The 23,677-nt window shown below is 36.5% G+C and overlaps 1 protein-coding gene across 1 annotated transcript in view; it reads left to right on the forward strand.

The window, feature by feature from the left end:
* Positions 1–23,677, forward strand: part of SPON1 (spondin 1) — a 200,011-nt gene that overhangs the window by 31,199 nt on the left and 145,135 nt on the right. The window contains exon 3 of the mRNA XM_005442716.4: positions 8,015–8,148. Within this exon, the coding sequence (XP_005442773.1) occupies positions 8,015–8,148 (134 nt within the window). The remainder of the gene's footprint in view (positions 1–8,014; positions 8,149–23,677) is intronic.

Here is a 23,677-nt window from a genome sequence, read left to right on the forward strand (position 1 = left end):
CTCTCTCAGCTTTTGCAGGATAAATAACTAAATAAGGCTTGTCTTCTAATCTCAATGTGCAGCTAAATGAAAATACAAACATTTTTTGCTAAGCAAGGTTCTATCTTGTAGCAGTATTTAAATTTCCATTTTAAATTAATCTTGCTACAGTCCCCTGATAATGTTGAAAAAGCACTCCTGTGTAAAAGATGCAACTGTCAAGCTGGAGCTCTGCCAGGTTGGTTTTTGTTCTGCTTCCTGGATTCTGTGGGCAATGCACCCAGCTGGGAGATCTTTGACCGAATTTGGCTGTTCTTTTTTACAAAAGTGAGACAAAAGGTTGGTACACAGCGGGCCATCCCAACTTTATGGCTTCTATGGATTTCCCGAACTTGAATTTCTAATTGATTCTCTAAGCCACTTTTCCATCTAATTTGAGTTACTGGCATGTCACAGAGCAGGCTAAAGATCTGTCATCTCATACTTAATCTCCTCCTAAGCAACTCTTGTTTATGAAGTTAAGAGACCAATTTAAGGTGTAACAAACTGCTAAAGATAATAAGTACGTTTTTATAGAGGATTTAATATATTGTTTTGAAAAGGGAGCTGAGGAACAGATTACGCTATAGTGATTTGAGAGAGGTTGGTCAGCGTTAAGTCATGCCTTCCAATCAAGCCTTGTATCCACGCTGCCTTATTTTCTTCCACTTTCTTTTATGACACTGTGAAAACATTGCTTTGCCTTTCAACCTTTCAATACCTTTTATCTATCTAGAAAATCAGATTAAAATGGGCTCTGAAATACTAGCTAATTGCATTATATATAACTAAATAAAATGATAGCAAATATATTTAGGAGATATGGCAACAGTGGTTTTTGGTGTTTTTCTCTTTCCAAAGAAATTTATATACTATAATCTTAAATGGAAGGGTACTAACTGTGGTGACTGCATAAGAAATATACAAAATCCTTCAGCTTTTACTGCTTTCAAGGACTGTTACCTAAAAATCCTTGATTGTGAGGTTGATTTTTATATAACACTTCCTTTGGCAAGCAACATTTCTCCCAGGCTGAAAGTGCTTGAGACACCACTTACCAAAAGTTATTTTTTTCCTGTGAAAATTTCTTATCAGATTGAAATAGCAGTTATTTTTTGCCAAATAAATAATGTTCATACTGAAAAAGTTTGACAACATAAAACTGAGTATAAAATAATGCCTCTGCAGAAGTATTACACAACAAATCCTGCACATATCTTTGTTGAAGTTGATTGTGGTTATAGTCTTATCTGAATGGACTATGGCAGTTTTGTAATTTTGGAAGAACCATTTGCACTCTGATTTTGCATTTACAAGGAGGAGAGAAACAAGAAATCCATGAAAGCTAGTGAGAAGCCTAAGTGGTTGTGCTCTGTTTTTTAAATTTTTTGTTGTTGTTGGATTTGATTTGCTACAGGTGCTATTTTGGGTTGGCCTTGGCTCAGGTGAAGGGAACTGCAGCTAGAGAACTGCTCTGATTAATGCTGCCTATTCCTGGGGGGCCAGTAAAGCATGGCCACAGCATAGCCTTGCTGGGTGTCACCATCATCCTCACTGGTAATTATTCTGTTTTAGGGCTGCAGTAGGACAGTTTTGCTTCCTAATTCTTGGAACGGAGTTTTGAAAGTGATGTTTCTTCATTTTCATCTGACTAAGTGTTCATAAAATCTACCCCTTTTTCACATTTTTTTCATGCTTCCAAATATAAAGTATATTTAGACCGTAAGTGACTCCTGATTTCATTGAAAAGCACGTTCAGTCTTTTAGGTACTTCCTGAATATAATGAAAAAAAACCCCACCCCGAAACCACAAGTTAATGTGCTTGAACTGTTCAGCATGGAGTCTGCCCTCAGTAAATTTACTCTAGACTTAGGTCTAACTTGATTAAATTATATATCAAGGTGAGCCAAATGTCCTGTTTCTTTGAAACATAAGTTTTTGATTTTGCCCAGGATCCTCATACATCATTTCACATGTAAAAGGAGTTGTGTAGACTAAGCACAAGGTAGGAAGAATAAAGCTATTTGTCATGCGAGGCACAGAGTGACTCATTGCTTTTGTACAAAAACGTCACAAGAAGTTCCTTTACACAATTTACTTGTGCTGATGTGCCTGATCCTGCGACTCATTTGTTTGCTGTAATGCTTATGCCGGGGTGCGCTCTTGGGCAAGAGTTAGCTGGTGTATTTTGGATCACTGTGTGCCAAGGTGTGTAAAGCAACTTTGGTCTTCAGAATAATTTCTGATGAGGCTTGTTGGATAGTATTGGGTGTGTTAAGAAGCTAGAAACTTAGAAGAGGTTTCATAAGGTGATGCTATTTTCCTGATGGAACTTAATATTTACTTAACAGCCTTTTAAACTTGAAATGAGGATTTTTCTTAGCCAAAATAGCTACTTTTTAAAGAAAGTTATAGATATAACCCAGTGAGATCCATAGTGATGAGAACAGTGAGCTTTCAGTGCCTAATATAGTTTATCTGTTTGAGATTGTAAAAGTGTTATTTTATCTGGGAAAAGCTGGATTATCTGGCAAAAATACTAGTTGTATAGTCTGGTAAAGTAGCTTGAATTAATTTACCCAACTGTTTTCATGGAAATATTAATGTTACAGTCCACAAGAAAAAATCATGGGAAACGAAGATTAAACTTTGGACCTCGTAGTCCACTCTTAGTGACTACTTAGATGAAAACTCTATCAATTCACAACAATCGATGTTCATTCATCTCTCGGACAGCTTTTACTTAATTGCACATTTTCACTGTACAAGCATAACCCTGCGTAAGCCTTAATAATTCAACATTTTACAACATTGTTAACTATGGTTCAAACTCAAGAAAAATATACAATATAACATTTTAAATTTATAACAATAACTTAACAGCATTTAATCTGTATCTGTCAATATACAACTTTTCATATATACTGAATTAAGTATAGAAGAAATTGCAGTTTTAAGCTTTCCGTAGACAGTCTCCTAGGCAGAAAAGGCTGTTTAGTGTAAAAAGCTCCCAGTCTAGTGCTTTATCTTTAATGCCCTTCAGGTTCTCTTCACGTTGAACTACTTTCTTTCTGCTTTTGTTTGAATTGCACCTTAGAATAGACCCTGCTGTCTGTCCTACAACAGGTGTAATGTAGCTCTTAGGTCTGTTTAGCATGAAGATCAATATGAAGTACAGTATGACTGTAAGATTCTTGCTAGCAAAAATTTTTGGGACACTGTAATGCATAAGATTCTCATACAAGACTCTCTCAGTAGCTTTTTTTCCTTTTGATCATCCAACACAGCCTTTTTTGCAAGGAACACACTTTGCAAATTGTTTGTTTTAAAGAAGGAAAAGATAGTTGGACAGAATTCAAATACTTTTCTTAGAACATCTCATGCACAAATCAATTGTTTAGGGGTTTGGTGTCGTGTCCCGTGTCGTTCCCCCCCCCCCCCCCCCCCCTTTTTTTGGAAGGTGATTTAGAAATCCTTCATTGTTTTCCTCTTCTTTTGCTAATATACATTGAAGACTTGATCTGACTGTCTGGTATTACACCTTGTAGAATTGGAAGGGTCCTTTACCTGCCCCCACCCCATGATTCCAACTACCTCGTGCATGGGATGTAAAACAAGCAGGTAGATGGATGCACAGAGAGGCAGGTAGGTGGTGAGGCATGTAACTTGTGCTGATACTGCTTTCACAGAATTTACCATCATGTTATCTGATGCATTTAATCTTTAATTCATAAAATCTGTGATCAGGTAATAATTCAAGAAGTAAACTTGTTTTCCAGTTGCAACATTGTAGGACATCTATGTAAAGTTTGTGCTAGAAGTTACCAGAACATAGTGATAATCTACAAGTGCATTTTAGCAATGCCTTTGTTGAATAGATATGCTCACTTTTCTCCAGTGCTCCAAGGTATGGCTCGTTATCAGACAACTTCAGTCTTCTGGTGTGGTGTTAAAGATGACAAATCTTACTGAGAGCCCAGCAGTGCTTGGTGGTACTACACAGCTTTGAATCATAGTCTGCATCAGATTGGTTGCTGACACTGCAACCAATTCTTCTGATTCTAAGCCCAGACTCTGAAGGAACTACTGTGTCCTTTAGTCAAACAAATTGGTTACATGAAGCATATCTTTGAGGTAGTTTTTGTTTTTAAACTGACTTTGTACATCATTAGTTTTTCATTCCATATAATAAATAATCTGTTCTAGAATAATTCCTAAAGGCCAAGTATTATTGCCATTATGCAGACTCAATTTTTATAATGGAAAGTTTCCTCAAGGAGAAGATAGTTTTGCAACATTCTGGAAGTCAGACTCCATGTTACCTCTTCCAGAGAAGAAAACTGCCCACAAAATTGCTTATCTTGTGAACTTTGTGTGGGGTTTTTGTTTCATTGTTTTTTAAACTCAGTTGTTCCAGTAGAACACAGCTGTTTCAGTGGGTGGAAAGTGATAAATGACCCCATGGAAGGGGAAGTGGTGCTGAAGAACCTAGCCAGTGGTTTAAACTAAGGAAGTAGACACCAGGCAGTAGAGGATTTATGTAACTTCATCTCCTTTTGTACTTGATCCTTTCTTTGTGTTGTGTAGCATTTTTACTTTTTTTTTTTTTCCTTAAATATGTATACGAAATTAACAACAGACAGGACAATTGCCTGGTTTCCTTTATTTGACTACGTGTGTAGAAATCAGAAACAGACAGGAAGCTCTGTCACTCGGCATGAAATGTTCCAGTTCTGAGAAAAGAAAACCACTTGTTCATGTGTTTAACAACTAAGCAGTTATCCAGTCCTACTTTTCAGGAACAGACAAAAATCATCCTCAATCTCATCAGTGTCTGGAATATGCAAAGAATGCACAACTGAGCCTGGAGGTGGTAAATTCTCCCTTGTAATGTCCCTACTTCCATGTTTCTAGATTTACCCAAGTTCAGATTAGTTCTACTTTCTGTGATACTCATTCAAATCTGGGTTAACTCTTGAGTCTTGTTCAGGATTTACACTAGTTCCCCTGAAGGAATAAATTAGTCCAATAATATTACAATCATAATGGGAAAAAAACCCTAAAATAACCACAAAACCCACACAGAAACTAAACAGAACGTTAAGAATTAATGCCATTGCATTTGTGAATTCGAAAGAATTAGCCACATAGAGATCCCCTCTCTGAGATCTCAGATTCTTTGGCCAAGTGCTTATTTTAATTTTTAGGATTTTTGTCCAACATGTTGTTAATTTACTGGCCTATTCCTGAAAGTGTAAGGCTTCCCATTACAGATAACCTGGGGTTTAGAAGCTATAATTTTACAAATGCTACATTTTAATCCGTGTTTCTTTTTCTTGCCAATTATTTCCTTCATGCCTATGTGGTCTGACTTGATTCCAGAAGAAAATTCAGGATTATATTATTTTTAGAGATTATGTATTTGCGTGCATGCGCACGCCCCCCCCCCCCCCCCCCCCAGTTGGCCAGAGTACATTTGCTTTCTCCAGTGTTATGTGTGAGTGCAATAATATCGTCCAGCACTCTAAAATACCATGGAATACTATTGTATATGTAGTGAATCCATTCTGCATTGCCCATAAGAACTTTTTATAAAGACTCAAACCCCCATAGATATGGAAGAAAACCCATCTTTCCAACAAATATATTTGAGATGGGTTTATATTTATCTGAAGTCCTAGAATCTGGATAACTCCTCTGAATTTTATAAAATATCTTATAATAACTTTTTATTTAATCCTCTCAGATCAGTGGGCATTTGAGCTTTTCCAAGTAGTTTAGATGTTCTTTATTCTGTCAGCATTGGGAGTCTTTATTAAGAAAGCTTCTGTCTAATTTTTCTTCAAAGGAACTCTCTTTGAAGGACCTTATTCTTTTATGGTCAGGTTTTCCCAGGAGATACTTACTGCGTAAGTCTTCTTGCTTTGATGGTTAGTGATGCAGGAAATCATGATGTAGCCTTGAGGTTCAACCACTTCCTGTTCTTCCAGGACTATGTTCTAAAACACAACCAGAACTTTAAAATTATTTCATTAGAGACATCTGCGTATCTTGAGAACATTCATAACTTGCTAGGTTGCAGAAATTGTGTAGGCTATTTTGCAGTTTTCATCTGGGAAGAGAATATGGAACTAGTGAAACTTGTACAGTCATTTGCATTATTTCAATTTTTCTGGAAAAGCTGTCTTTTTTTAAGAACTTTCAGATGACGTTCTGAGGGCCCTTGTAATGGGAATTATCATGCTTTGATATAACGTACAATAACATTTTATTTTGTATGAGATAGTATTTTTTTTTCACTCAAAAACTTCCACCAGAATTAGGTTTTGATTGAAAATGAATTACTGAGAGATACGGATAAAAGGTCAATCAATATGGTCCTGAATATTGGGACAAGTAAACAGGTTTTTATCTTTACTTTACTGTTGCAGGAATAAGGCAGAAAGAATAAATACAGTTGATAGCCAAGATGGAATTGTAGACTAGGGATTTCTTGATTCAAATTAAATATATTATACTGCATCAAGTGAAAGGAGAAACTGTGGAGTGTGAGCTTAAGCCTACAGTAGATCCCATGCTTCCCATTAATAAAAATCTAGTGAAGTAGCAGCCGTACATATTGTGTTTAGTTACACAGATTCTACAAAGCATTAAAAAAGTTGAAAAATATTAATGGGTTTAGATTAACCTTTACCCTATTGCCCTGCTAAATATAGTTTCCCAGCACTCCTCTGGGCCAGTGTCCCTTTATTTTGCCATGGAAAACCAGAAATGTTTGTTGGCTCATCTAAAAATATTTGGGAATGCTGGCAGTATCACTGGGTGAGACAACACGTATGTCTGCTCACTAAAGTAGATCTGGTCAAACTTTAGATATTGCCACTTTTTCAGAATGTAAAATAGGGTGGGGTTTTTGTCAAAGTACTTGTTTAAAGTTCCATTTACTGCCAGAAGATTATTTTCTTAAATTGTAATCTGGTAAAACTGTGTGAGTTATTAGTACCAGAATTCTGAAAAATCTCCTTCAGAGTTGGGTCTTGTTATAAATTGATAAATACAACTTCTTTCTCAAAATGGTAAGGTTTGTAATTCATTGGCTAAATATGGACCCAATGTAGTGTGAATTGTGGCTTCATTGAATAAAAGCAGACCACTGAATAATTTTGAAGAGAAATGTAGCAATATCATAGCATTGCCTGTTTCCAAATAAAATTTGGCAGCTTCTCATGAATTTTTTTTTTTTTGAGATCTGATAAACAGAAGGTTTAAAGTATGATCCATGAAGTACATATGTAGTGAGAAAGCTATTTGGTCACAGACACTTTTGAGTAAAATCCTTAGAACACCACAGGTACCAAAGCAGCCTATCTCATTTCGTATTGACATAAACCACTTAAACCCTTCTGTTAAATATCAATCAATCAGAAAAGCAAAAATGTGTGCAGATTGGACTAAATAATGGTCTCTGAATTATAGATTATTATGATTCACGTACTACCTCTTTTGACCTGGACATTCTTTTGATACCCTAAGAGTAGTACTGTTTAAAGAAAGGTTATCTTAAAAAGCTAACAAAAAAGTAAACAGACTGACTCCCCTTTTTCTTTAACATGTTCCATCTTCCTAACCAGTTCAAATAATATATTAAAAAGTAGAATTAAGCATCTTTTATTATTTTCAGTTCATTAATATTTATAGGAAGTTCCAGTAATCAGGATCTACCAAAAAGGTTATTTGCAGACATGCTCAGAAAAGACAAACTTCTGTTCACCTAGAACTGAATTATTCTTCTGTCTTTGTTTTGTGGGCTTGATGCTTTCATTTCAGTGAGTGATCTGCATGTTACAAATACGTTTACAAAAGTAATGCTGAGCTAAGCAGAGAATATTCTAAGTAATCCCAGTGAAGGAAAACATGAGCTGACAAAACATATTTGAGAGGTATTGGCTATGTCTGTCCTTATATTGCTACATTCTTCTTTTTATGCTTCCTTAGATCATAGATGAGGAAGAAACACAGTTCATGAGTAATTGTCCTGTTGCTGTTACCGAGAGCACGCCTAGAAGAAGGACACGCATTCAAGTGTTTTGGACGGCTCCTCCTACTGGTACAGGCTGTGTAATTCTGAAGTAAGTATTTTAAGGTATATTAAACTAACCATTAAAGTTCAGTTACTAATAAATCTAGTATTTATTAGATTAGGAACTATTGGAGTTCTTAAATGCTTTTTTCTCCTTTGACACGCTTGACCAAGGATAGTTCTACTTGAACAGTTACATGTTGGGGACTTGAAAGACCAGATTTTCAAAAGTTACCCCAAGCCTTCGGTAACTGTTGGCTTGGTAACCCTAATTGGACTTGGTAGGCTATCAGGCATTTATTTCACTTAAGCATATAAAAATACTGAATCTTTAAGATCGAAATTGCATCCATCTGGTTGAGATTCAAGTAAAAAACATGCTCTTAGTTGAGGTGAATACTAAGAATGTTCTGTAGAGTCAGGATTTTCTAAATGGAGATTCATCAGTAAAACCAGATATATTTTTTTAGGGGTGAGTGCTTTCATTTTAGAGCTGGTGATCCTTTACTGATGTTGTCCTATTATTTCTACAATCTGTTTCTAAAGCGTGCGTATTCATGCTTTTTAAGCAATAGACAAAGGTACCATTATGTAGGTGCACTTCACTTTAGGGCCACTTATTTGACTGTAGAAACTTTAGGTCACTTCTTGCTATGAAGAGTATCAGAGGGAAATGCCAGAGAACCAGAAGAGTCCTGTCTCTTAAGATTTTGCTTGTCATATTTAATAGGACAGATTAGTGAAACATGCATGGACAAGTCTGATGTCTTTGCTTGCTTTGAATCTGTCTGGGATAAGCTTTTGCAATTGCTAAGATGTGCCCTGCAGTAGACCAAAGAATTTCAAAGAATCTTATCAGTACTGAGGATGCCTTTAGAGGCACGAACCACTTCTAGACTTTTAAGGAGATGCTTGTGTAAAGGTTGTGCTGAAGTTCAGACAAATGTGTTATTAAAATTGCAACTGATTTCTGAAATCAGTTAGGCTACAAATGTAGCCTATGTACTATGTAGAAATGTAGTTAGGCTACAAAATCGCTACCAGCAAAACTGGTCCATGGCTGCTCTCCTCTCACTCTGTGGTTCGCTTTCTTCTTTTGCCGATTGCCACAAAAGGTAACGACCCTTTTCTTCCAGGTCTGTGAGGCTGACCTACCCCAGCCCTGACACTGGCTGAGGAACAGTCTCAAGTCTTTGGCAGTGAGCTTCTGCTGCTGCCTCTCAGTATCAGCGAAATAATTTTGTTTAAATTATGTGTTTTAATATGTACGGAAGCAGTTCAACAATACACTTGCAGTCTTAAGCTCAGGAGAGACAAGTGTACATTGGACTGCAGGAAAACTGTGAAACCTGCTGCTTCCTGGATGGTGAGACACATTGTGTGTTGAAGTTTGAGAGTTCCTTGAGCAATCAAGAAGATTTTTTCTGGTGTTGCTGGGCTCTGTTTATCAGTAAAGCTATTTACTTTTCTCCTCTGGACTGCCTCCCTCTTAGCTGTGTTGCAAATACTACTTAAGGCACTTACTGTGTATATAGATACAGTATACAGTATAATAATAATAATGTGATGATGTTTTGCACACGCTTTTAAAGACACAAGGTTTAAACTTTAATCCAATAATGGTATGCAACAATAGAAGTTGATGGATTTTTTTTTTTCCTCATTACTGTCTTAAGCAGAATTGCCATCACCCCCAAAAATGAAACAATATTTTTCTCACTGCAACTTAAACATCTGTGGCTGAAGTTGATTCAGGGGCCTGCCTGGGTCTTGTCAGCAAAGGAATGTAGTAAAGTACCACCAAATGCAGGAACCTTGATAAATGTTTCTTCTCCCTCCTCTCAGCTGATCAAGTCACGCTGGATGTTCAACACACTCTTATTTTTACACTGTGAATACTCACATTATTGCAGAAAACTCAAGAGAGTCTCTAAAAATTAAGACAGAACTGCAGTTCTTATGTTAATATGGACAAAAGTATGGAATTGTTGCTGTCTTAAAGAATGTGAAGAATAAATCAGTGGCATAAAACCTTCTCGGACTGCCGGATGACAACAAAACAATGAAGTGTCCATATAGAGTTTAGCTGACTGGCAGCAGTTCCCATAATCTGTTTGGGCAGCTAAAAGAACATCTTAGAAACTGAAGTTCATAGGGAAAAGAAAAAATTTTGGGGGTATGACCATCTATTTACACTGCATTGTGGGTATTCTAGGTGTGTATGTGCTGGTGAAAGTGAAAGTTGTAAGGTACTTTCCAGTAAAAATTATGTGAAAAATACAAACTTGCCTCTCAATGGCTGCTTTATTGACCCCAGAGGGTAACTGGTCCGCTCCCCAGGACAGTTCAAAAAAAGAATGAAACAGTGACCCTCATTAGGAATTGCTGATGCCAGAAATTAACATCATAATGTGGTGTTTGTGCTGCAGTGCAGCCCTCAATGGCAGCATACGTGGCAATCACTGGTGTGGTTCTGGCAGGAACAACATTTACATTTTTTCTTTTGTATGTAAAGCTTTGACCACATCTAAATTAATAGTTTACAGTCAGCATCCTTTATAAACCTCCCTTATGGTCAGCTCCCATAGAATAGCATAGAAATGTTGGATGCAATCTTTAAGTGTTATGTCATTTGTGAAAGCTGTAATGATATGATAAAAACAGAAGTCTAAAAGCAGTTATTATTTTAAATATTTAAGTCCAAAGTCATGGAAAAATTCTGAAACCTTGAACTTTGGAGGAAACAAAAGCCTTCTGTATTTTTCTTTTTTTTCTGTGTGTAATAGTGTGCAAATAGTTTTTTATTATCAGTATGTATCTATTTCAATCCTTGGAGACTGTCTGGTCATTTTCTTTCAGAATTTCCAAAACAGAATGGCAGTATTTTGGAGCTTGTTCTGAATCATAAGGATATACTTAATCCTTTTCATTATGTTCTTGTCTACTGACTTCAATATACAGAAAAGTTAAATGTAGTCGCAAGTTAAACATAGCTGATCTGTAAAATCTTGTTATTGTTTTAGTGCCAAATATTTGGGTTATTTTTAAACTTATAATTGTATAATTAAGTATAGAGGCTTCCAGGAAGTTTTTCCTGGACTAATGGTGAGGGGTTTTGGACATTTATTTTTTCCATGGTTTGTGAAGTCTGATACCTTTTGATATAAACACCTGATTGCACACATTTGGCTAGGAGTCTTCTCAGTGCTTTCTAGGAATAGTTCATGTGATTGATTTGGTTTTGATAAGCATAAACTGACACAGAGAAATGGTAATCTGTAGCTCTAGGGTTCAGTAAGGGATGCTAAGTAAGTCTTTTGGCATCAGCACACATGTGTAATGCTGGCTTCTTCTGTGACCGCAAAATTCAAAGTTTAGGAGAACAAATGTGAATTCAACTTATCATTCCTACTTTGCTTTCTAAAACATCTTTCTGTGTGAAAGTTTAGAATTGGGGAAGGAAAAAAAAAAAAAGAGGGAAATGGATTAACATACGATGTTGCACTGTAATTGCTTAGTCGAGAATAATTCATCCATTCTCTTCATTCCCACTAAGTGATGACAGTGAAATAGCCTAAAGGTTCAGATCCTTCCAGACTCTTTATTGAAACTGCCAGCGTACAGAATGCGCTTCAGGAATGCAAGCAATTGCTGAGGCTCTGTTTGTCCAAACATTTAAGCCTATGCCCCAGTCTCACTGAAGACATAAGACGGAATACTGCTTAGATGGTACCCGCTGCTTGGGAGACCCTCAATCTTTACGCCCTCTTCCTATTTGCCTGATGTCTGCTAGGAACACTGTATAGCTAAATCCAATTATAGGAAGGTACACAGACTCCAGCGTTACCAGCTGTTAAAATGATTTCTGCAGAGGGATTAAATGGAGAAACAGCGTATCACTTTGGGGATGGCCCCAGATACTGCAAGACAATTTTAAGCACCTTGATTTTTAGAATGACCTAATGGAAATAGAATGCATTGTCAGCTGTGAGATAGCCCAGTCAGCCTCACCACAGCGTTAGGTGCTTGACTAGAAAGTTTTGCTGTGTGGAACAAAGTTATTATAACAACATAAATCAACAGAATGCACTCGGATCTTAGCAACCAGGATTCGCTTGGCTGCCTCAGCATCTGTGCTAGCTTCAGAAGCTCCCCAGATACCAGCATGAGCAGGGAAGTGCTTACAATAATATTTTTCCTGTTTGTATGGTTAGAAATACCTATTTAGACCATTCCGAGCTTTCATGCTGTGCACAGTCTACTTGTTTCTGTGTTCACAATGCAACATTTAGTCTTTCTATCCCTGTATATTTTCCCTTATTTCTTGTGATTGATTGGATGCCAAGGTGCTATGTGGAAATATGGGAGAAGCAGGTCATTTCCTTCATCTCCTGATAAAAGTTTCTGTTCTAAAACTTATTTACTAGATTTTTGGGATTTTCAGAATGTGTTGGCTCTCTAGTATCTCTAAAACCTACTGTTAAAACGTTCTTGAGATATTTATAATTATTTTTGCTATGTGCAATTTCTATAAAAATAATCATATAGACAATTGAGCAGTGGCAGAGCCTAGTGGCATTTATATAATCACATGGAAGTAAAGAAATTTTCTGTAAAAAAAAAAAAAGGCTAAAAGAGATTTATCTAGTTCAACAAGGACAGTCTTAAATATGGATTTGAATTCCTGATTTGCACCATTGATAGAGAAAAGATAATAAAAGTTTATCAAAAGTTTCTTGGCAGTGATGGAGAATCACCTCTTTTAGGCTGCTTTTAGCCCCAGATTTCCAGGTTCAACTGGTTAGTTGTGTTCTTCAACATAGTGTCTCTGTTCAGTGTGCTACTGAGCAGGTAGGTAAAGGTTTGATGTGTGATGGAAAATACAGAACAAATAGTTTTCTGCAAACACTTTTAGAATTCTGTAATATAAAACAAGAGTGAAGAAAATTTTGAAAATTGTCTTAGCTTGTCACATTAAAATTTCATGGTAGGGAGAATCTTGTTAATATCCAAGTTGATTAAATCTGTCAGCTGGTGTAGATTTCATGAAGAAGCAAGTATTGCTAGATGGTAATTATCTTTTCCTCCTTTGGCATTTGGTGTTTTTTGCTGAGCCTGAGATTAGTTGTTACTGTAGTAAATGATGGCCACATACAGACAAGTTATATTCAATTTACCATTTAGAAAAGAAGCCACAGTTCTCTGGTTGGCTCATGGAATAATCGGCTTCTCAGGCAATGGACGTGACTTGTATGGGAAATGTAACAAAAGTTCTTGCTGCCAAGTTATTTATTTCTGCTATACATCTAATCCTTAAACAACCACCAAATTAAAGTCTGGTATCTGTAAACAGTGTTTATTACTACTTGCAGAAATTCACTGTACTCGTCATGATGTCTCTGCTGATTGTTTCTGAAAATGTTTTCTGAGCCATCTCCAGGGAAATATTTTATAATTCCAGGAAAAGTGTGAAACTTACTGTTTCTCTTCATATTTAATTATCTTCATGATTGTAATTACAATGGGCTTTGTTCGTATGTAGTCAGAAGGTAGAGGAATTTTAAAGAATTTGTGGTCTTCCAAATAAAAAACTATGATATATTTAGTATATCAGGTATCTATTGGCAAAATCTTTTAGGTAGTTGTATTATTGTAGCAAGGCTATCACACCTATGAGGAAAACTTCATTTCTAGTACATGCGTCTACACCTTGGATACAATAGTTTCCAGCCTCCATGCAGATACTGGAAGTACTCTTGCTCTTCAGCCTTCAGCGCTCTGAGAGCGACTGAACTCCAGCTAGAGCTTTTTGAACACGTGCTGTTTGATTCCATGTAACTTCAAGCATTATATTTATTCAAGTCACTTGGCATCTCACTCAGAGTAAACACTACACTGAAATGTGATGTTGGAAAAACTAAAAGAGGAACCAAATGTCACAAAAATCCATGAGTTCCTAACTACATTTACATACTGAAACTGTCTTGATACACAGCCAGATCTCTTCTCTCTACATTCAAACTCACGATGAGATCCAGCCAGGCAGTCCTTAGGCCAGAAACAGAGCACAAGGCGTTTGGAAAACAAAACCCCAAAACCCACAAAACACAAGGGCAGCTCCATGGTGTGTAAATTAATACATGACCAACTCAGTAACACTGTCTCAAGAAAAGTGTTTCTGACCATTTCAAATTTGGCATTTCTGATAATGAAATGTGTTTCAGAATTAATGTTTCTTACTAAAAGTGTTGATGTTATGATTCTCTATCACAAAGACAAGTTGCACAAATTTACTCCCACCAGAAAGAAGTTCCAGTTGTTAACGAGCTACAGAGTGGGCCTGCGTCTGTAGCTTCCACGCACACAAAGGAGTCTGACTGTGCTGCTTCTGAAATTATTGCCAGTCATATAAAAGGAACATCTGATAGATGATCACAGAGTTGAACTTAAAAGAAAAAAAAGGTGTATCTTAGTTACCACTGAGGTATTTGTGTGTTACTTTTCAGGCTTGTCCCAGATTTCTTGTCAGTATCGATGAGGTGGCAGAAGGAGGAGTGGGGCAAGTTTGTACGTTATTCAGGTTGCTAGGCTAAGGTGATTAAGCAGTATAAGTACATTCTTTGCTTCTTTCTCATACTCTCACTGCCAAAACATTTTCTTTTCTTTTTTAGGCTGTAATTACCCAATATGTGCATTTTTCCTTGATTTTCTGGGATAATTACCTGAGTAATATGTAGCTCAAGTCTTTTTCTATATGCTTAATTGGTTGTTTCTTTAAATGCTTTACATGGGATGTATTCTTTAAATGCATCCTATTTGTTAAAAAACATGAAATATGATGACTTTACATGCTCCTTTAGGACTCCTGAATACTCGTGCGTTCTTGAAAAAGAGATTTGTGGATTTGTGCTTATTGCAAAATACCGCTATTTTGAAGCAGATGAGCTACTAGTACATAGTGGAAGATCTATGAGGAGTTCACTGTAAAATTGTTCCTCTAAATATTCAAAGTTAAAAAACAAACACCCCCCCACTCCCCGCTTGTTTGAATTGGATATAAGCTTGTTATTCAGTCTTTTCCATTTCTCCTTTCAGTCTTGTGCAATTGTCCAGCTACTTACATCAACAACTTTACCTGGCTTTTATTAGAATACTAATACATGGTCAGAGCACAGTTATAAAGCATTTACTGAAAGATTTCCATTATGGCTAAATATAACGGCCAAGGAAAAATAGAGAACAATCTACCTTCCTTGCCTAGCAAGAGCTCTCAGTAACAATATGCTGTTTATGGAACAATAGAACATAACTGTTCTCATATTATAAATAGCTATTTTCATTTTCTTAGTAGTATTAATGTCTTCTGCATGCAGAGAAATGATCAAAATTCCTATACAAATAACTTAAAAATAAAAAAATCCTTGTCTTCCAGTTAACTACCGCATGACAAGAGCAGTAGCTTCTGAACTTCATTTTTGATAGAGATAATAGCAGTATAGCTTAATATTTCTTTGTACGCAGCTTAAAATATTTTTTGTAGACGCTTTATGCATTTCTACACAATTAAGATAGCAATCTAAGATATCTCTAGAAATCCTAACATTCCTTAGAACAAATACAACCCTTCATGTATAGAAAATGTAGTAATTTTCCATATACAGTTCTTTCAACCTGCTTTAATTTTCCCCCATTCTTCACTTTTAGGATTTGGTGTGACAGCATTGTGCAGAGCTTTAAATGGCTAGGGACATAGATTGGAAGTGAGTAGATTTGGGTTCATTCTTGTCTTTCATACTGGGTTATCATATACAGCTCAACTCATTTCTCAGTGCCTCTGTTCTCTCAAAAGCAACTAGAGGCCTGTGACTCTTCATAAAACACTGCAAGATAGAAAAGATTGTGTTAGCATTGCACTATTCTAATTCCTTAAAGACAATGTCAATGTTTTCTTTGTCCAGCTATTTTAAAATCATTTCTTACAAAATAAAAGGACAAAAAAATAAACTTTGCAATGTAACCAACAGTCCTATATTTAATTTTTAGGCTAAAAATCTACAGTTTACTTGTATTAAGAAGGAAAAACATCGTTCTGCATTTCTATACAGCTTCTATATTTATAGCAGTTCTAATATTAGATTGCAAAAATTGACATTTGCATTTTAATATATATAGTAGCAGCCCCCTGGATCTACTGATGAAACACATCTACATCTAAACCAAAAATCCATTTCACTTTCTTTTTCTCACAGATTTAATATTGTTCCTTTAACTTCACAGTGGAAGCACATGGATTTGGAGTGTTGTAAATGGATTTTCTTGTAATTTTGTGTTCTTCTAAATAATCTTTTTTACAGCACAATTAATATAGTAATCCTATAAAATCTAGCTAGATTCATTCATATGCTGTTTTGTTTGCAAAGATGTCATGTTGCAAAGCAGCTTAATCATTTTGCTACTGAGAGATGGGTCTGTTCCTTAAGGAGTGCAAAGCAATGGAAACACAATGAAAAAAAGAAAAGAGTAAGGAGAGGATGATGGTCTTTCCTCTAGTGATAGGAGGAATCTAGTTATGGCTTTATTATGAAGGATATTTTTCACTGTTTCACACTGTACCTTGAAAATGCCTACGATAATTTAATATTTGAAAAAATCAGTATTATGGCACATTTTGTGATAAATGCAAGTAACGTGCAGTTACTTTCATTGGTCCATATGGTTGGTTTTTTTGCACAAATAGTTGCATTTTTGTAAAACAAGTTGTTCTACAAAAGTAAAAATAAAAAAAAGTATCTTTATGTGCAACGTGGTAGGAATGCAGGCATTAAAAAAGTACAGCACACTCCTAAGACACTGATAAAAGTTCTTTTTTTGTTCATCATTGAATTTTCTCCACATTTTCTTGGGAAAAACTGCAACTAAGAATAATAATTAAAGTGAACAGCTGACAGAAGCTCAAACACAGAATTTACCAGAAGTCAACTGTATTCTCATTTGGTACTTAGCAAAAATATATGGAATATTTAAAGCTTTCAGATTTATTTCTTACCAATTATACATGCTGATTTTCTTTAGCATAGAGAAGCTATTGCAAATGATGTTAGAAGGGACTCTGGTGAAATACTGAAGTCTTTTACTGTCTGACAGCAGTATGACAATAGGATGAACTATGGTTGAGTTTCCCCTGTACGCCTCGATTCTTCTTAAAGGTGGAGCCTTGGCAGTCCCAGTAAGGAAGTGGTGCCGGTACTAACCTGTCGTTGCTACTGGTCTGCTAAAATGATTCCTCTGATGCCCTTTATTCTCAGGTGCTGCAACCCTCTTTTCAACCTGTGCCTTCCTCCAGTCTTCTTTTCTCTAGGCTATTCAACCCCAGCTTCTTCCATCTTTTTCTCCTTCTAGATATCTCATTGTTCTCATTTGGTCTTCTCTGAACTATATCCTTGAATTGTGGCACCCCAAACTGGGCATTGTAATCCTGCAGTAACACAACTCCCCATGGTCTTAGACAAAGCACTTCCACTGAAGTGTTTGCTGTTTTTCATAAAATAACATTTATTTGTGTCCAACTTCTGATCCACTAGACTTCCTTCATCCTGCCTATCAAAAACTTCTCTTCTTGGCTTTTCCCTTTCTGTCTTTGTGCAAGTAATTACTCTTATCTAAAACTAGAACTTTGTGTTTAACGTTATTTATTTACAGCTTGATACTCTCTGCAGTCAGTAACTTGTTCTCTATTACATTGTTCAAGTTATTAATGAAAATATTGATGCATTCATAACCACACAGAACTTGAAACTCTTTAGTGAGTTCCAGCTGAGTTCTAAACATATAAAAAAGCAAATTGATTTAAATAGATGAACTTTGCTGTCTAAAAAATCCTGCCATCTAATCATGATGTAAGTAACATGTATGCATTTAAAGTAGAATTTAAACTAGTTTGAAAAACTATGCTAGTTTGATATATCTGTGTATTTAGAAATCTAAAAAATGTATGAAAAATATCAAGAAAATTTTTTTGTTAGGTAGTATTTTATATTGACAAAATCTGTATTGGAGAAGGATAAATCCTCAAAGAGTGATTACATCTATTTACATATCCTGGAGAGAAAATGCAGAAGGATTTAAGATGTCTAAGGAGGAAAGTTCTCTGAAGTATCTTGCACTGAAATCTGATTTTGTCTGAATTTTGCTCCCAGTAAGTGGGGGAAATAAAACAGTAAAAATATGTATTTCTGACTAAGTCTCTGGTAGGGTCTGTATTTTCATAAATTTCAAGTAGTGTGATGAAAAAAAACCACCTCTATAATTTTCTTGTTGTTTGCTGTTTGTAAATGAAAATCATTGTTAATTTCGGAGCCTGACAGCTGTAGAACATTTGCCAATAGGCAGCAGCTGTCAGTAGCACTCCAGTTTATTTTGCAAACAGATGTTTAATTTGACTTCAATGCCATTGTCAATTTTTGAGGGGAAACACAGAGAGGAAAGGAATAGAAATAATCATGATAGTCATAATTTGATTTCCTTTCAAAACATAAAGAGGAGTCACTATTAATGACATCAAAAGTGTTTTCATTTTTTATTACTGAATGTTTTAAATCAGTTTTTTTTTTTTTTATAACGGCATGTACTGAAATTAAGCTTTCTCAATGCATGGTAACTCATGTTAAGGAAGTGTCAGGAACTGAAGGCATTATTTTAATGTAGTATGCTACATTTTATAATACACATTTATTTACGAATCAAAATGTAATACTCTTTGTACAGTTTACAGATAGAGTTTTTTGTCTCTGTATTAAAGCCATGGTACCAGTGAGCCCACGGTCATAAAAAAAACATAATGTTGTTTACTGGAGTATAATAGTATTCTCATTTCACATCAACGGAAGTGAAGGGCAAATTTGGTCCAGTAATGATGAAATGAGATAATGAAAAAGCTAAGTAACATAATGTAGTTCACTTTTAATTTTAAAAATTTAATTTTAAAAACCAATGATTTTATCCAGTATGTGCCCAGTGACTGGAGGCTTTAATAAAACGTGCTGTTATAATATCTTGGCAAGATCCTCCGTTATTCAGAATGTCTAGAGAACCAGATGAGAGTTGAAATTAGCAGTGTATGGTCTTAGTCCTATAAAACTTTGGCAGTTCTTACATGTTACAAGGTCTAATTTAAATTAGTCATAAAGGTGGCACATCCTACTGGTCATTTACTCCTTTGCAGTACAATCTGTTCAGGTATTTCAAGATGGTGTTTCTATGAGGCTATGTAAGCAAACCTGCAGTTAAATTTAAGAAGCTATCCTGGCTATGCCTTTTGTATGAAATTTTCTATGAAAGCAAAATTTTTCTAGCATGCTGAGTTTAGTATTTGCTGAAACGTCTGCATGTCCACAAAAAACCTAGAACGGCTCTACACAGCACAGTTTACAGTTAAAAGTTCAAGTGCAGCTATATTTCACTACGAAAGGCAAATGGCTGAATTAACAAAGTGTCTGATTCTGCCATCTTTACTTATATTGAACAGTATTTAAATTCTCATGTGGATTGAAATATATTAACTGGAGTCTGAATGATACATTATATCAATAAAGGTCTCAGAACCTGAACATGGTATTTATCTTGATTCTTTTTTTTTTTTCAGTTGAAGTACCACAAAATCAAATCTGATCTGTTTCCTTAAAGGAGCAGCTCCATGTGTTGTTACAATTCTTTAGAAATTATGAAAGAAAAAACCCCAAAAACCTAGAAAAGGAATTGTTCTTTATGTAAACTGTTGAATTGATTCTTGTCTTTCTACTTACCTGTTTGGCACTTGTTTGAAGGGATTTTTAAAAGGATTGAAATATTAGATTCAACCAATAATTGAGCAGGCCATTCCTTTCTTTTCCTTGCAGTAATTAGATACCCACTTTTTCTATCTTTTCTATGTCGTTAGACATGCATTAGGTACCTTTGCTATATGAACAGCAGTAGTCTGAATGCTTTTTGCTCCACTTTCCTGAAGAGATGGATTTGTTGCTCAGTCAGTTCACTGCTTCAGCAGAATGTGGTTTAAAGCCTTGCAATGCGTCAGAAAGCACACTTGATTTCTTTAACGGTTTCTGAGGTTTCATTTGCTGCAGAAAGGAGAGGCTTGTAGGGGCCTGTGTCTAGAGAAGGAATCGGCTCTGTTCGTTAGGATAATGAGATTGATGCTCGCTCACTGCACAGACTGTATGTAGCCTGGTGATAACCTTAATATGTACCAACAACTCATTTAAGTTCTACAGATTACCTATCATGTTTCTTCCCATAGATTTCTCTGGAAACGGCATATATGGTTGTTCTGTACGTAGAAAAAAGGGTGTGCTCTCTCGTGATACAATTACCTTGCAGTTGTTCGCTGAGGTAGATATGAGACAAGGAACTTGTATCCAAAAATAGAAAAAAGTTCCACACTGCAGAGAGGATGCCATGTATTGAGGTACCACCATTTCATGAAGGTTCATAAAGAAATTGTCTAGTTCGCCAGAGTTAATTTAGATAACAAATATTAATGAACAAGCATTTATCTAATTTCTCTGAATAAATTGTGGGCAAAACTTTGTTTTCAATTCAGTGAAGAATCACAAATAGCTTGCCAGTTTTATAGTAGTAGTAGTCTGTATTTCTGCCACACACAGTTCTACTCACAAAGTACTAAATACGTTCTGGCAAGTAAATGAAATAAACTCATAAAGAGGCGGCAAATTTCAGAGATAATCAGATGTGTGTTTTCTTCATTTTCTTTATCAGTAAGCCACTTGGCTCAGCAAGAATTAAGTTTTAAGTGCTGTCCTTATAATTTTCTAGTTTTCTAGTGGCTACTCGTGCATCAGAAGAAATTCAGGCTCTGATTCTTTTCTGATTATGTGAAACTGAAGTTGGTAATTGATTTCAGTAGGTCAGTCCTCAGTAGACTGTCATCTCACAGTCAACAGCAGCATAAGATTGCAAGGCACATCTAGATTTTCAAAATACCCTCAACATCATTGCATCTGATAATTGTATGTTTTTGATTTTCAAAGCATGTATTTTTTGTCTCATTTTCTGTGTAAATGTTTGGTGGGGGCAAACGACTGCCTTCTATAAAAGGCAAAGTCAGGTAGGTATACCTTTATAATTTTGTCTTAAAATCAGGAGATTTTTCCTTGTTGCTTCAGTTTTGAACCTAAACCAACTATTGGAAAAGTTTAAATTGCGCTGCTTGGGTGCCAATCTCAAAATCATAATCGATTCACCTATTTCCTATACACATATCGGAAGGAGCACCCCTGCTTGTCTCTACAGTGTCTGATCCCTTGCTCTGTTTCCTCCTGTATCTCTAATCGCACTTGGTGTATGTCAGTTTACCTACTTTAAAACATCTTCCCCTCAGAGTTTCTAATGAAGTATCTAATTAACTGCACTTTTTGTTCCAAATAAAACTGGTAGGGCTGGATTCCAGTTCCTAGTCTATGCCTGCTTCTCAAAGCTGCTAATAAGGAAGGGTAATTTATCATCTTAATCCTTTCCATTACTACTTACTACTGTTCACAATGTGCCTTTAAGAGTTCTATTCATGTGCTCTGCTTGCCCTGATGAGTGAGGGAGATACAGACTGTGTAGCTTTTGCTTAATCCCTGGTCCTTTAAGCATAGTTGTAATCACATCCTCCGTGAAATGATGACCTTTGTCTGGGCCAACAAGACTGCAGGAGCCCCACAGAGACAAAAGGCTTTTTGTGATAAGACATGAGGAAACGGCCTCAAGTTATGCCAGGGGAGGTTTAGGTTGGATATTGGGGAAAATGCCTTCACCAAAAGGGTTGTCAAGCACTGGCACAGGCTGCTCAGGGAAGCGCTTGAGTCACCATCCCTGGAGGTGTTTAAAAGACATGTGGTTGTGGCGCTTTAGGGACATGGTTTAGTGGTGGACTTGGCAGTGTTACGTTAATTGTTGGACTCGGTGATCTTAAAGGTCTTCTCCAACCTAAACGATTCTATGATACTGATGGGGTTTTTTTTCCCTCTCCTTGTTGCTGGATGTTGTTTTATAGAAAAGGCTTCAAACCACCTTGAGGAGGAATCGGTCACTTCCAAGTAGTTTCATTACCCCAGACTGTTCTGGAGAGCTAATGTATATAGTCTATATGAAATCACATCCACAGTCTGACAACTCACTGCTGCAGCACGGATATGACTAGACTTTTTCTTGCCCTTCCTATGCATCTCTTGGACAATTTTTTGTCCGTTTCCTAACACCTGTTTCTGTACCTTTCAACATGGCTATTTCCCTAACCCTAGGAGTGTTTTTCTTTCATGTAGCGAGCTTAGCGATTATTCTTTCTCCATTTACTTTCTTAACCCTTTTGTTTCTGCTGTGCCCTAGTAACAGCCATTACTGTTTACTTATATGTCGCAGGGCTGCTGCTGCTTCTTTAGCTGCTGAATCTCCCTTACCATCCCTTTCAGCTTCCTAATCCTTATCCCTTTGAGCCTTTAGATGCCTAATTCACAACTGATCCCTATGGCCATTCCCATGCTTATAAATCTCTTCTGCACCAACCCTTATTCAAAAATATATGTCACCCAGTCTTCACCTTCTCCTAACCTAGTCAAACCTCCAATATTTTATTCCCTTCACAGAATAATCTGAATCAGGTAAAATCACAACCTACCTAGCCTTTTGTTGTCTTTAAACTTAAAGAATTACTGTAGTCTGTTTGCGGGGCTGAGCTGCTTAGAGCGCTCCTGGTACATTACCCTGTCCGGGGTCAAGGCATGCATGCCCTGGGCACCGTTTCCATCTGTACGCTTTGAAATTTCACCAGTGAGCCAAAGGTGATTTGTGCTGTAACTTTGTCCTGAAATCATTCAAAATCTTCCTCAATCCCATGTGTAGGTGTTATTTGCGAATGACCGGGCACTGACATTCTGCTCCCATATTGATTAGGGCACAATAATAGAGAACAGGTTACTGAAAGTTTCTGAGGCTTACCTGTGGTTCGTTAATATTAATGTCCAGAGAGCAATAGAAGTATTGGAACTAGTGCTTCTTGTCAGCGATGCTGGCGGAGTATACTTTAGGAGTCATCTTACTTGCATCACGATAGGGGCAGTACCTGTGAATATTTCACTTGTGTTGTCCGAGCAGCTGCTAAGCATTCCCAGACATAGACTGAAGGGCACAGCTCTGGTATAGGTGTTTTTATCTATTGGTAGGTTACTGGGGCTGGCTTGGTTTTTTATCTGTTGTAGCAAAACTTCTACCAGTGCTACTGGTGTGGCAACTAATCTGACACAAGAAGGTTGTACGAATTTGGCATTTCTAGGGATGAAGCAGGAAGAGCAAAACCCCTGCTGTACAGATTCCCTGCTACGGCATTCTCTAAAATATCTGTGTACCAAAGCTTTGCAACAATATTTGTACAAATTCTTACTGCAACTAATTTTTGCAACCAGAACAATTCTATGAACTGTAGGCGCTACCATAACACTGTCTTCAGCCACAAACTTGTTGCCGCAGATACAGAACAAAGAGTAAGAGGAGAAGCTTGGTGAAAACCTCTCTAATGATGT

This window comes from Falco cherrug, chromosome 10 (assembly GCF_023634085.1).
Source record: "Falco cherrug isolate bFalChe1 chromosome 10, bFalChe1.pri, whole genome shotgun sequence".
Lineage (NCBI taxonomy): Eukaryota > Metazoa > Chordata > Aves > Falconiformes > Falconidae > Falco > Falco cherrug.